We start from the raw sequence: 14,999 nt of genomic DNA, 5'->3' as shown, positions 1-14,999 counted from the left end.
GTGTGTGTAAGGTCACAACATCACCCATGGATCGGACAATATATGAGCTTTCAGCTCTCATCCGTAAGGGTAACAGATGCCGAGCACGAGACCAACACGTGATCCAAGATAAGGATGAATCAAACAAAACACACACACATACAAATCCACCCAACCACCTTCTACAAACACACCCTTAGGCTCGTTTCACACGTACTGACTTTTCGCCGTGCACCGTCAACGACACGACGTCGTGCTCTTAAGTAATTCATAGACATCTGTGGACGCTTTCGTACATCATGACCATGACCACGCGTGAGTGTCCATAGATACCCATAGTTATTTGACAGCACGACGTCGTGTTGTGTACGGCGAAAAGTCGATACAACGAGCCTGACAGTATCCACCTTAGGTTCTTCCCCAATTACCCCCACCGAAGTCGGAACTGCCCACAGTACAACGTGACGAACATAAACTAATTCGCCATCTCCTCCAACAGGCAAGGACGAGGCTCACGCCCCCTCGATGCACGTCAAGCCCAACGACCCAAAACCCTATGTGACGCCCGCGCCAGGAGACTACTGCCCGGAGAAGGCGGAGAAGAAGGTGGTGGACACTTCCCCATCCTTCTCCTTCGGTATCAAGGCCGACCCTAACAAGGTTCCCGACTACCCAGGTAAGATCACATCGTGTGTATGTGTGTGTGTATTTATCTAATTCACCAATCATTGGGTCCCATCTCCTGTTCTCCAATCATAACTAGACTCAAATTCGTGTACAGCTCCAACTTAATCTATATCCTTGATTTCCAATTATTGTATTTAAATTTGAATTCATGTCTTCTTCCATCTTGGGCATTTGGAGTAACTTGGGTCCCGTCACTTTCTAAGCTATTCCACATATTCATATATCTATATGGAAAGCTATTTCTTCACATCCTTTCGACATGTGATCTTTCTTAATTTATTTCCATGACCTCTTAAAGCCCTCCCTTAATCAGATCTCTTCTGTCAATGCAATCCCCTTTAATGATCTGAATACTGGAATCGTGTCACCTCTTTCTTAGCGATCTTTCAAAGTTGCCAGACCCAGTATTTTTAGTCTTTATCTACCAGGCTGGGGACCAGTTTTGTTGCTGCCCTTTGTATTCTCAGTCTTGCTTATATCTTTCATTCTGTGTGGGGACCATACCACTGATCCATATTCTAGTCTTGGATTGATCAGGGTTGCGATGAATGTGTGTGTGTGTATTTACCTTGTTGTATTTACCTAGTTGTGTGTGTGTGCATAAGTCCTTTCACTCCAAAATTGCATACTGTAACTCATTTACCATTACCTATTTCATACTTTTCAAAAGAGTAGCACATATCAATGTACTTGTGACATTCTTGTTCTATACATAAAACAAGTCAAGGAAATGTCAACCAAACATATTAATAGAATAAGGTCCAAAAGTAATATTCCTTTTCACTTCATGACAGCTCCCAACAAGTACTCCATCCCCTCTCTATTGGGACCTGTCAAAGAAGGGAGCAAAGTAGCTGCTCCCTGTTTCTCCATGGGTATCAAGCCAAAGGACATGGAAGACAAGATGAAGGTTCCTGGCCCTGGCACATACAATGAAGCCACAGTGGATAAGTACAAGAATGTCAAGAGCCCCTCCTTTAGCATGGGACAACGTACCCAGATCCCATCCGACCACACCCAGAAGCCTGGTCCAGGTGCTCATTGCCCAGAAAAGGTGAGTGATTTGAGTGTCATCCAAATATCTTCACCGTGATGATCCGGGTATTGTTCGCATGTTTCTCCATGTTGGGCTGGACGCCATCCAGATGCCCCACTATACATTATACAGGTATCTGTTGCTGCACATCTTTTGTTCCTCACTGACACTCTAAAGGGAGGTCCTCTCCCCACTTCCCCTCAGAGGAAGAGACTCATTCCCACCAGCCTTGCACACTTAAAGGGACCCACACATGGTCAATATTTATTGACAATAATGACATCGTTATTTCTTCTATTATTAATAACTATGATATCTCCCATGTTTTCGATACTAACCTAGAAATCTCTAGATACTTTTCTATGATATTTGGTAATAATCTGACACAATTAGTATTGGTGAAATTACTTCATTATATTGTCAATAAATATTTAATGTACATGGGTCCCTTAAACCAGCCTGCACAATCATTACTACTACCACATGGAGTGCTAAAGCTGAAACAGGCACCAATGCGATCTTTGCCCCCACTGCAATTGCTAATACTATCAAAACATGCACTGCTGTCATGGCGACCATAAATAAGACCAGTATCGCCAGAACGGGCACTTTCACTACTATAATGACAAGGACCACTAACACCATTTCTCACTATTATTGCAACCACCATTGTCACCATACCCACTATCCACTTGTCACTGCCTTCTTCACCACCAAAAACAGCATAGCCACCAATTACACCGGTAACACCAGTTCTGACCAATACTTAAATAGTTTTACACCCATGCTATTTCCACTAGTTACCACTGTCATTGTCAACACTATCAAATGAACTTGTCACTATCAAACAACACACTCACCATCACCACTATCACAGTTGTCATTGCAAAGGATACCTTCATCAACATCACCATCATCACCATTATCACCATCATCACATGTCATCATCACCATCATCAGTATCACTGCCATCACCATGACTATTATCACCATCACCACTATTATCATCATAATCATTATCACCACCATCATCACCATCACCATCACCTTCAAAATCATTATAATCTTCCTCCTCATCATATATCATCATCATTTCCAGTGGATGGTCACTGCAACCTATCAAATTTTATTGTTTTTCTATGGTTTTAAAATATATTATTGTTTTTTCTGGGGTTCTAACAAATATTGTACTTCAACATTGTTCAGTGTGTGTGTCTGTTGCTCTGTATTTACCTAATTATATTTACCTCCTCCCAGACCCTCATATGCCTTCACTTTTTTTTAGGAATGTCCCGTTTGGGACTACAGAGAGTAGGATGTCTAGTCCTATCCCCAGAAGGATAGGGGTGAGTGGAGAAAGGTTGTGTATGGATGATGCTGTGATACATCGAAGGGAGTGGGTGGGGGATGGGGTGGGCAGGGATTAGGGAGGATGTGTAAATGATATTTTGACACAGCCCAAAGGGATTTGTACCCATCTTCTCTTTTTCTGCATGAGGGGATGGGGAGGGAGGGGGTCGACAATTAAATGAAGTGGCCTTGCTGTGGATGAGCTGTGTCTTGCTGTATTGCTTCTGATGCAGGGCAGTGGGCGAGATGCAGGGATGACCCATCATCCAGGAGGAGTCATGGAAAGAGGGAGGGAGGGTTGGTGAATGGGAGTGGAGTATGTGGGGATGAAATAGGTAGGAGTGGACATATGCCTTTGACTTTAGCTATCTCCCCTATATGATAAATTGGAAAGTAGAAAACAGGGCCCCTTTTTTGTATACTACAATTAGATAAATACAATTAGGAAAAATGGAATGTGTGAAGCAGTGGCTGCCAGAAGGGAGACACTAGGGCACATTGAGGAAACAGAGCAAGATACAGCAAGGCCACTTCATTTAATCAGTGACCCCCCTTCTCCACCCCCTCATGCAGAAAAAAGAGAAGATGGGGGAAAATCCCTTTGGGATGCATCAAAATATCATTCACATGTACTCCCTCACCCCGCCATCCCCCAACCCACTCCCTTCCATACATCACAGCATCATCCATACACAACCATTCTCCACTCACCCCTATCTTCTGTCTTCTTCCTTCCTTTATCATACCTAGCCTCAAATTCAGGTACAGTTCCAACTTTATTTATATCCTTAATTTCCAATTCTTATATTTAGATTTGAATTCATGGTTTGTTCCAGCTATTCCAACTATTTATGCACCTATATGGAAAACTTTTTCTTCATCACAGCTCTTAGACATGTTGTCTTTCTTAATTTGTTCTCATGACTTCTTAAACCCTTCCTATCCATAATTAAGAGTTCTCTTCTGTCAATGTTGTCTATCCACTTTAGCAACGTGCATCTTGTAATCATATCACCTCTTTCTCTTTGGTCTTTCAAAGTTGGCAGACTCTGAGCTTTTAGTTTCTCCTCATATGATTTATCTACCAAGCTGGGAACCAGTTTGATTACTGCCATTTGTATTCTCTCAATTATACTTATATCCTATACTCTCTGTGGAGACCACACCACAGATCCATATTCTAGTCTTGGACAGATCAGGGTTTCTATGAGTTTTTCCATCATATTTTCAATCCATGTAATGAAAAGCTACTTTTGTGTTCTTTAGTAGTCCATAAGCTTCTCCCACAATCCTGCTGTGTCTACCAGGTGATAGATTGTCTTTTATCAACACTCCTACTGTATGTGTACTTACCTAATTCTAGTACAGGGGAAAGAAACAATGCTCATTAGGCCCCATCTCCTATTCTCTAATTTTCTAACATACCTAGACTCAAATTCATTTACAATTCCAGCTTAATCTATATCCTCGTGGTGCCCCATCTTTGTATCTCGCAACATCTAGTTTGTTTTTAAATTCATGTATGGTGTTTGCACACACTATTGTTTTGTCCAATTCGATTCACAATCTTTTTCCATACTTTCTTTAGTAGTTTTGCGTCATCTGCAAAAAAATTCATGTAACATTCTACACCTTCATCCATGTTATTTACATATATAGCAAACATTATCAGGGCCAGTACTGAGCCCTGTGGGACTCCACTTATCATTTCTTCCCAAGTAGAATTTTTATCTCTGAGCACCACTCTCATTTTTCTTTCATGCAAGAAATCTTCCATCTATTTCAATAGTTTTCTTTGTATACCTTCTGTTGTATCAAGTTTTCTGAATAATAATTTTTGTGGTACTTTATAAATGCCTTTTGTATGTGTGTGCATGTGTACATATAGTCAGGGACATTCATCTCCCATAGGAAAAATAAAACACTGAACAGTGAACTTCACATATTTTCCTTTAGTTTAAGTTTTGTTTTTCTTGACATTTTTTCTTAGTTAAGTATCTTGACAAATTTTTCTCAGTTTATTTCCCTAATCTATATGACTAAGGGATGAGCACCTTTGATTATATTCTTTCTTTAGCTTCCTTTTGCACTTTCATCCTGACACAAATTCGCTTACAAGAAAGAAGCAACCTTGTCTATGAAACACTATTAAAACCCCCTTCAATGTAGTAACATACTTATATATTTTATTCTGAATAACTTTAAATTGTTTTTAAGCAGCTGAAGTGGGTATTTGTATAACATTGTTTATAAAACATCTGTCCATCTATCCTTGGAGGGATAGATGGATATCCCTAGGGAGATAGTGAAGCAGTACTGCTGTGGATGTACTGTGTCTTACTACATTGCTTCTGACCCAGGCAGTGGGCAGGAGACACAGATGACTCTTCATCCATTAGGAGCTAAGATGAGAGGAAGGAAAGGGTGGTGGACGGGAGTGGAATGGGTGTGTACCTTCGACTCGGCTACCTCCCTAATAAAGGGGAAGAACCCCTTGGTATATAGATAGGTAGATAGATCTGTCCTTGGAGAGGGACAGAGTCATGCCAAAGAAGTCAAACCACAGAAATTATAAATGAGACTTAAGGAGTGACTGTAGAAGTGGCATTCTTCTTTAAACAAAAATTAGTCTCCAGTCATAAAAGAATAATGTGTGACTGTGGTCCCTAGGGGTGTCAATAGAGTGTCTTGATTAATGAAAACCCTCACTTCAAGCTGCATGAAATAATTTATTCTTTGCCAGAATAAAGACAAAGTATGTAACTACGTTGGAGACATTGAATTTCATACACACACACACACAATATATATATATATATATATATATATATATATATATATATATATATATATATATATATATATATTGACACTGCCATGGTGTGTTGGGCTTGGCTCCCACCTTACAACACCAGAGGCATGGGTTTGATCCCCCAATGAGTGTTACTGACTGCTACTTTGGCTATCCAAGGACATAGGGCAAGGGTGACATTATCTGCAGATAAACATATCTTGGCACAGTTTCTTCATACTAGGAGATACTTAGTTGCAGCCAAGGTCATCACCCTTGCTCAGTACCCTTGGAGACCCAGAGGGAAGGGGCAGCCACCGGTAGTACCCACTGGGAATCAAACTTGAGTCATCTGAGTTATCAAAGTGAATTCAGAGTCCAAATTGCCATGGTAGGACATGTCAACCTACTAGTATAACCATGATATAACGATCCCCCCAATTACGAAAAGCTCTATATAGCATACTCAAAAGATAAAAGCTCTCCCTACTGAAAATAAAATTCACTAAAAATAACAGTTTCTGCTAGATTGCTGTTTTGTCATGATCTACCTTGCCCTCAAAAAGAATCAAAGAAAACTCATCTCTATTAAGTAGCCACAAAATGTATTGTGGAAATGCACTCCATCTAGCAAAAAAGTTTGCAAACTAGAGCACACAGGTCAATAACAAGCTCTCTAGATGGCAAACTTTTCTCAGTACAAAACTTAGACCTGACTGAATCAGTTCGTTATATCAAGCTTGTACTATATCATCTTGGCTCAGAGACTTAGACAAGGTTTGCATCTGCTTGCTAATGACCATTTGGTATGTGGTTGCCACCCACCAACTGCACCGCTTGTTGACCTCTTGGTGTCCTGGTTCAGTGCCTGAATGACTCGGGGCCAAAGTTTACAATGGCACCCCGCGGTAAGGAGGAGGAGGATAAGATGAAGGTCCCTGGCCCAGGAGCCTACGAGACGTCGGACATGGATGTGTGCAAGAAAAAGAATCCTGTTTTTACGATGAGTCCCAAGACCAATGTGCCCACTGACCATACTATCAAACCTGCACCTAATGCCTACAGTGTGGAAAAGGTTAGTAATTAGCACTTAACACCTCCAATTTGTTTTCTTATTTTACTCAAATGCACCCTCAGCACATTTTCATGGTTTCAGATTCTTACTACCATCTTCAGCATTCTGGTGTCCTATGAATACTTGAAAAAATGAAAAACAATATTTTACACCTAATGTTTCTAAGAACTTTTTTTTTATCTAAAATATGAAACATCTAGTGCCATGATAACATTTTCAGGTTTGTTTCAGAAAGTAACTGCCATAGTAATCTTAAGGAATATGCAACTGAGGTGGAATGAACATCATATTTGAACACTGCACAACATAATTTGCTATATACAACCAGCATTTAAAATCTGAAGCTGTAAATCAAACCTTTAAAACATATGCAAACCGGTTTCCTTGACTAGCATTATAGCTAAAATATGTGAAGGAGTTGTAAAAGAATGAGTGGAAGTGTGGTGAGGTAAACACCAGGAACCATTGTAGTTTTATTGCTAGCGTTTCGTCCTGAAAGGACTTCCTGCAGATAAACATATCTTGGTACAGTTTCCTCATACCAGTACGAAACGTTAGCAATAAAACTCCAACAGTTCTTGGTGTTTACCTCACCACCCTTCCACTCATTCTGTCTTACGCACTTCCACTTGTAAAAGACAGGTGGATTAAATATTTACAGAAAGGAGTTCTGGTAAATAATCAATTTAGATTCAGAAAAGGAAGTGCCTGTGTGGCAAACCTGTAAGTTCTTATTCAAAAGCAATTGATGTGCTACATGAAAGAATGGGTTGGATAGATTGTATATATCTGGACCTGGCTCTCAACAAGGTGCAATAAAAAAGATTAATGTGGAAGTTGGAAAACATTAGAAGACTTAAAGGGAGCATGCTGAAATGGAAGAGTTGGGGCAGAGGTGAATTGTAGAGTAAGGGTAGCAAGTAAATATCTGGTAGTAATGACATTGTGGTTGTGCCTAAGACACTGGAGGAGGCAGAGATTTTAAATTTGAAGGAAGCAGAAAGGAAAAACCACAACCAAAATGTGTTTGAGGAGTATGATAGGATTTACAAGAATGGATAGAGAGGGAAATGTGAAGTGAAAGCAGATTACAGAGGGTGGACGTAGAGCTAGCAGATATAGGAATGATCTCAGAATATTAGGATGGTTTGGGCAAATGGATAGAATGTGTGAAGACAAATTTCCAGAAAGAGAGTGGAGCAAGTGAACTTGAAAGGAAAACTAAGAATGAGATGGATGGATGGGGTGAAGGGGGGCCTCGGGTAAGAGAGGAATTCCTGTTGAGCAGGGAAGGAAAAGGGCACAAGATAGGTGCAAGTAGGGAGTGGTTGTGAATGGATAATAAATTGACGTGGCCCAAAGGGATTTCTCCTTATCTTCTATAATCACTCATGAGTGGACAAGAAGGGAGGGTTGCCATATAAGGAAGCAGTGGGGGTATACCAGCTTTGGCTATCAAGCCCTGCTGTGGAGGAACTGTCTTGATGCATTGTTTCTGATCCAGGCAATGGGCAAGGTACAGGGAGGGCTTTTCATCTGCAAGAAGATAAGATAAAGGGGAAACAAATGGGTGTTGGATGGCTGGAGGATGAGTGCATGCCTTCAATGGCTATCTCCCTTGTGAGATTAAATACATGAATGGAAAAAAAATTAAAGTTACTATTATTACTATGTTTTTATTCTGTAGTCATTTAAGGGAATATAAATCTAATATTGATACTATCTAACTTTTCTCTTTCAGTGTGAAGGCAAACAAACTCCGCAATTCAGCTTTGGAATCAAGCACTCTCCCTACCTGGGCAATCTGAGGAACCAGTAGAACAACTCCTACCTCCCTTGCCTCCTCATACTCCAACTCCCTAAACTCCTAAAACTCCCTCAACACCACCACTCTCTCTCTCTCTTTTTTATCTTTAGTACTATAATGCAGGTATGACAGCTATGCCTGTAACAACCTTACCTATAGGAAGTCTATGACTCTTTTCCTTCCTACTCTTCCTAATGTTCTTCCTCCATCATCTCCTCACTCCTCTTTCCCCAACCCTACCATAGATCATGACCTTCATTTGGCTCTTCCTTGGGCTCCGCTAAGAAGTGCCATTGTCCAGTTTTCCGAGACAACCCTTGATTTGCTTGGAGTTTTTGGTAGAGGGGGCACCTCTTTGAGGCCCACCTCAAAAATGTGAGCATTTATTTTTCGAGTCATGTTTTAAGAACTAATAGGGGGGCTTATAGTTGTGGTGATAGTTTTTAAGTTTTATTTCTCTGACCTGTAAAAAAAAAAAAGCATTTTGAAAGTCACACCATGATAGCCCATTGTTAAGTAATAAGCCATGCAGTTTCCTTGTCGACTGTTGAATTGTCACTTTCGTTTTCATGTTTTCATTCATAGATTTTTTTTCCTCCATTGTAAACATATCATTGTAAGTGTAGATAGAGTCTATTTGCATCTGAAATCAAGTATGGTAGCCCTTACGGCCCGTGAGCATGTTTTCACCCCATATGTGATACCTTGATTTGTCATTGAATTGGGTATTCCTGAAGAAATCTGTAAATTTAGGCCAAATATGAACACAAATGGCTTTACTTTTGCATATGTAGGAAAGAAAAAAATGCATCCACATGTAACAAAATTTTGAATGGATGTGGATGAGCATACATGCACCTCTGAAGAAACCTGTGGATTAAATTCAGAATTGAAAAAAATGTGTCCACTAGTCTGCAGACCAAATTTTGAATATATGTGGATGAGCATATGTACAACACCTCTGAAGAAACATGTGAATTTAATAAGAAAAAAAATTGTGTCCACAAACCTGCAGACATAAAATTTTGAATGGATGGGTATGACCTTCTTGTCACATCTTGGACTCTAGGTGCTTCCTTTGAATCATAACATCAGTTAAGTAAATATGCTACTGTACTGTTATTCTCAAAAAATGTCGTAACTTTACCAAATGGGATGGGAACCTATTTCCTTTGTCAACCCCCTAACCCATTTGCTAGAGCAGTGCTTCCTAAACTGAAGAAAATTGTCATCCTACTCGATGAATCCATGTCAAGGTTGTTGACCACATACCAACATACCACATACATAACGCAGTGACGATCTTGAGACCATTCCATAAAATGCTTGCTTACTATATGCTGTTCAATTTCACTTGGTAGAGATCTCCTTCACTAGAGTTGCTGAACAATTGCTTTGTGAATATCAGATTTCATTAAACTACATTTTTTTTGTCTGCACTTTTGCCAGTGTTGTTGTCATAGCAACTGCCATGATTTTTGTTCTCTAATAAATCTTCACCAAGTTAAAATGAACAGACTGTAGTTATCCTTTTTATATATGTGATGCCCCTACCTGAGGCCAGCTTGCTTACATTGGAATGATGTTTTCCATTTAGAACCATAGAAGGAAACATATATCAAACCCAATTAATGGTGTACAGATGAGTGCCTCAAACCCATGCTAATCATCATCAATGAATCAGACATATCATCAAAACAGTTCTGTTTTCCCTTTGCTCACTATGATTTAGGGCCATGGTCTCTGTTTTCACAATAAGACAAGTGCCTACATATAGTATATAACATCATTATTATACTTGACCATTTTACTGCAAGAAGAATATTGACCCACCAGCTTAGGTAAGAAGATCCTTTGAAAGGTAATCCCAAACTTCAATTGTAATATGGCCACAGATTTTATCTCTGAGTTATAAAATGCACAGAAAAAGACAATAATGTACCAGTGGCAAGGGCATTTCTTAGAGGAGTCACAAAGAGGTGCTTCAATCAATTCAAGCACTCACATGTGTCTTAGTGTCTTTTTAATGCCTCACACTTTACTTGGATTTCTTATGATTGTGCTGAAAAGTGTAGTAAAGGTAGTTTCTGTCATTGGATATCATGCTTTTAATTTCCAGTATGGTAATGCTGGTGGCATTTTATATGTAGAGCCACCTTTTGTTGGTTTTAATGGAGATTTCATAGAATCTTGTAGCTTGTATTGATTTTGGAATAAGGCTTGAAGAGTCTATTTGCTAGTTGTCAAACTGTATTTACTCTCTACCTTTGACTTTTTTCTGGAAAATTATTTTATTCTCATTTTGTGTCATATCAAATTATAGATGCATGGAAACACTTTGATCTGCTTAAATTGATCACTAAACATATATACTGGTAATGCATTCCTGTACTTCAAGGTTTTTTTGAGGATTTTTTTGCATCTAAGCTTGAATTCAATTCCAATTTTTATTAATTTCTCCTCTGGTACATAAAGTTCAACAACAAATGTACTCTAGAGACCAGGTTAGTCTAACTGTAATGGTTTCTTTGACTGATATAGAACTGTAGTTGCTTAATTGAAAATTTTGTCATTTTGACTATGTGGCTTGAAAGGATATCTGATGAGCACACAAGTACTGCACATGGCTTGAAGTGATGCTCCACTCAAGGCTTCATGTTCTTCCAGAAATTTGCAGTTTCTTCCAGAAAAGAATTTGGATAAACCATGTCATCAATACAACACCAAACCAACAAAGTTCTCTGCAGTGTGGAAAGGTTTCATAAGTAATGAAGTTCAAGTTGCACAATATCCAAAATAGGTCTGATATGCTGAGTCCACCTCCAACTATTATCTTTGGAAAGTTTTGCCAAAGTTTGTTGGTCTTTGAAGACATCTATGAGTGAAATTTCAATAGACATGGTTCTGTGTTGGAGCCTAAGAAATTACAAGGTTTGGGCTGTCCACATTATCATATTTTTATTTTATACTATTTTTTGTGGTGGGAGGGGGGTTGAGAACAAAAGAACTGAAAAATTTTGTCATATATCATGTGTTGTATTTCTTCAGAAGGAAACTACTTAAATATATATATAGTTCATCTCCAAAAGCATTAAAAATGGTCATACTTATATGTCTGACATGTCAGCTTTCTATTTATATGATTGATATATTTTCAAATGTTATTCTGTTTAAGATAGAAGTAGAAAGAAGAGGTTGTGGTCCATTGCTTACACATTTTTTATGTAATAAACATACCCATTTGATATAACTTCAACAACCTACTATTAACTGTGCTGTGAATTGGTGTAGACCAACTATATATGTCATTGGCAAGACCAAGTTGTCTATAATTTTTAGGTCAGAGTAACTGAATGTTGATGTACATAACTGAGTCGCTCTCAAGAGTGAGCCTTGGTTCAACAAATAGGAACAACTGAAATATTTTTTTTCAAAGATAGAATTTGTATAAATATAGATGTACATTTTTGGCCCCATGCAGGACTCACTTTAATTCTTTTTACTGTAAGTCATGTTTTAAAGTATTAACTGTGTTTCAGAACTGCAAATTTCATCTTTGTCTGTCAAGGCTAAAATGACAGTATAAGGAGACTGAAGTGATTTGAGTATAGCAGACTATAATAAGTGTTGCAAGATGATCTTAAATATATTGTAAGCTCTTAGAAAGGCTACAATAATAATCAACTGAACTAATTACATTTTGAATTAGAATTTTTTGTTAATTTTTGTCTGATGGTATCAGAAAACTAAAAAAGATAAAAATCTCAGTCATGTCTATCAATTTGCATTTCCCTACAGTCTAGTGCTGTAACATGTTTATAGTCAAAAACAGAAAAGTGTACTTTTGCCCTCATCAAATCTAACACATCCTAAAGGAGGCTTTGGTCTTGTACTTGCAGACTTCTCATTTACAAAGTCCTTCCTTTGGTGTTATCTCTAATTAAAGATGATAGGTTACAGCTAATGTAGCGCTTTTATAAAAATTGTCTCGTGTAGCATTCAGCATACTCACCCATAAATATGGCCTTTGACTTGTGTAACAGTTCATGAGAAATAGTATGTAAGATAGTTAATAAGCAAACAAATTCTCTTTTCGCCTCTTGCCTGGCTTGCTTCATGTTCATTCATTTTCATTAAGGAAATCATTAAAGCTATTTTGTTCTTAAGTGACTTTTTTTCTTAAACCTTATCCTAATTACATATGTACTAGATCACATGGCTTGCTTCACTTATAGGAAACCTAGACTTCAAGTTCTGTAATAGGACTAGATACAAATAAGAAGCATAGATAGTAATGCTTAACATGTATATATGACACATATGTTTGCATCCTATCCAGAGTCCCTTTATACAGAGAGTTGCAATAACTGCAAAATGGCCACAAAATGGCTGTATGTCTGGAGTTGTCACAACTCTCTGTATAAAGGGACTGTTGGTGTATCTGAATGCACAACAATCCAGTATATTCAGTGAACAAATACAAGAGGTTAAAAAAATCAATAGCTTGAAAAAATAGCACAAGTGAAAATTATTTGACCACAAAATAGCTCCTTGAATTATGTGACTGATATTTATTATATCATAATGTCTTGACTCTGTATAAAATGATTCTAATCCTGTTGGGTTTGCCTGACTCCTGTATACCAAACCCTAAAGAAACTATGCCACCAAATATGTAACTCAGATGAGCACTGATCAAACAGCCAATGGGCAATTAGGATCATTCATGGATGGGTGTAGAGTTCACTAGACCAAATACTACAAACAGTTGTACATAGCTGACTCCTATCTGCCTCCTTTAAATTCTAGGTCTCTGCCCTACATAGTGTTGTAGAGACAATCACCCTTTTATACATTCTTCTCTCTAGGGAATAACAATGTGAAGACTGTATTTAGCTAATTGTAGTATACAGGAAAGGAGCAATGCTTGTTGAGTCCCATCTTCTATTATCTAATTTTCTAACATACCTAGACTCAAATTTTTGTACAGTTCCAACTTAATCTATATCTTTGATTTCCAATTATCATATCTAGATTTGAACTCATGTATTTTTTTAGCTTGGGCTATATCACCTTCCAAAGTATTCCACATATTTATGCATATATATGGAAAACCGTATTTCTTTGCATCCTTTCAACATGCGATCTTCCTTAATTTACTCCTATGACCTCTTAAAGCCTTCTCATCTTTAATCAGGAGATCTCTTTTGTCAATACAATCTGTCCATTTTAGTGACCTGAATACTGTAATAATGTCACTTCATTCTCTTTGATCTTTCAAAATTGGCAGACCCAATATTTTTTAGTCTTTCCTCATATGGTTTATCTACCAGGCTGAGGACCAGTTTGGCTACTACCTTTTGTATTCTCTTGATCTTGCTTATACCCTTCACTCTGTGTGGAGACTGTACTATTGATGTATGTTCCAGTCTTGAGTATATCAGGGTTTTCATGAGTTTTTTCATCATTTCTTCATCCATATAGTGGAGCGCCACTTTAGTGTTCTGCAATAGTCTGTATGTCTCTACCACAATCCTGTTGACATGCCTTTAAGGTAACAGATTGTCTTTTATCAACATTCCCAAGTCTTTCTCCTCTTTTGCTTTTGTAATGGGTTCACTTTCCAAGGAATACTTTAAGGATGGCCTTTTGCTGCTATTGCCTATTTCCAGTACTTTGCATTTTTTTGGTATCGAACTTTATTTTTCATTTTTGGCTTTATGCAAAAATAGTGCCTAGATGTTTTTGGAATAGTCGACCATCCTCCTCCTTTTTCACTCTTTTCATGTTTTTTGAGTCATCTGCAAACATATTTGGATAGCTTGTAGTTCCTCTCATCAAGTCATTAACATAAACAAGATATATTATTGATGCAAGCACTGAACCTTGTGGAACTCCACTAGCTATTGCTCTCCATCTTGACATCTTATCCTTTACTACTGTCCTCATGTATCTTTCCTTCAAAAAGTCTTTCATCCATTCTAATAGTTTCCCACTCAGTCCTCCAATATGCTCAAATTTCTGCATAAGTCAGCTGTGAGGTACTTTATCAAATGCCTTTTCTAGGTCAAAGTACACACAGTCCACCCAGCCCTCTCTTGCAGTTCATCAATCAATCTCAAGTAAAAGTTAAGGTTCAACACACATAACCTTCCAGATCTGAAGCCAAACTGACTGTCTGTCAGAATGTTCATCTCTTCAAGATATTTGGTCCATCAATCTTTCACAATCCTTTCACATAATTTCACTTTTGTGCAGGTAAGTGATACCAGCC

General features: G+C 38.3%; 1 protein-coding gene across 2 annotated transcripts in view; it reads left to right on the top strand.

Moving 5' to 3' along the window:
* The window catches only part of LOC143041110 (ciliary microtubule associated protein 1A), a 64,685-nt gene extending 51,794 nt beyond the window's left edge, over positions 1-12,891 (top strand). Inside the window, exons 4-7 of one of the 2 annotated variants that reach the window (XM_076212836.1) lie at positions 479-655; positions 1,461-1,720; positions 6,709-6,918; positions 8,660-12,891. In XM_076212836.1, coding sequence (XP_076068951.1) covers positions 479-655; positions 1,461-1,720; positions 6,709-6,918; positions 8,660-8,737 — 725 coding nt within the window. In that variant the 3' untranslated portion in view covers positions 8,738-12,891. The remainder of the gene's footprint in view (positions 1-478; positions 656-1,460; positions 1,721-6,708; positions 6,919-8,659) is intronic. The other variant, XM_076212837.1, reaches the window with a different exon arrangement.
* Positions 12,892-14,999: the final 2,108 nt, after the last annotated feature.

Source organism: Oratosquilla oratoria, chromosome 30 (assembly GCF_046742065.1).
Source record: "Oratosquilla oratoria isolate Oo_2021 chromosome 30, ASM4674206v1, whole genome shotgun sequence".
Lineage (NCBI taxonomy): Eukaryota > Metazoa > Arthropoda > Malacostraca > Stomatopoda > Squillidae > Oratosquilla > Oratosquilla oratoria.
Note: the sequence above shows the minus strand (reverse complement) of the source record. Positions and strands in the feature narration are given on the sequence as shown.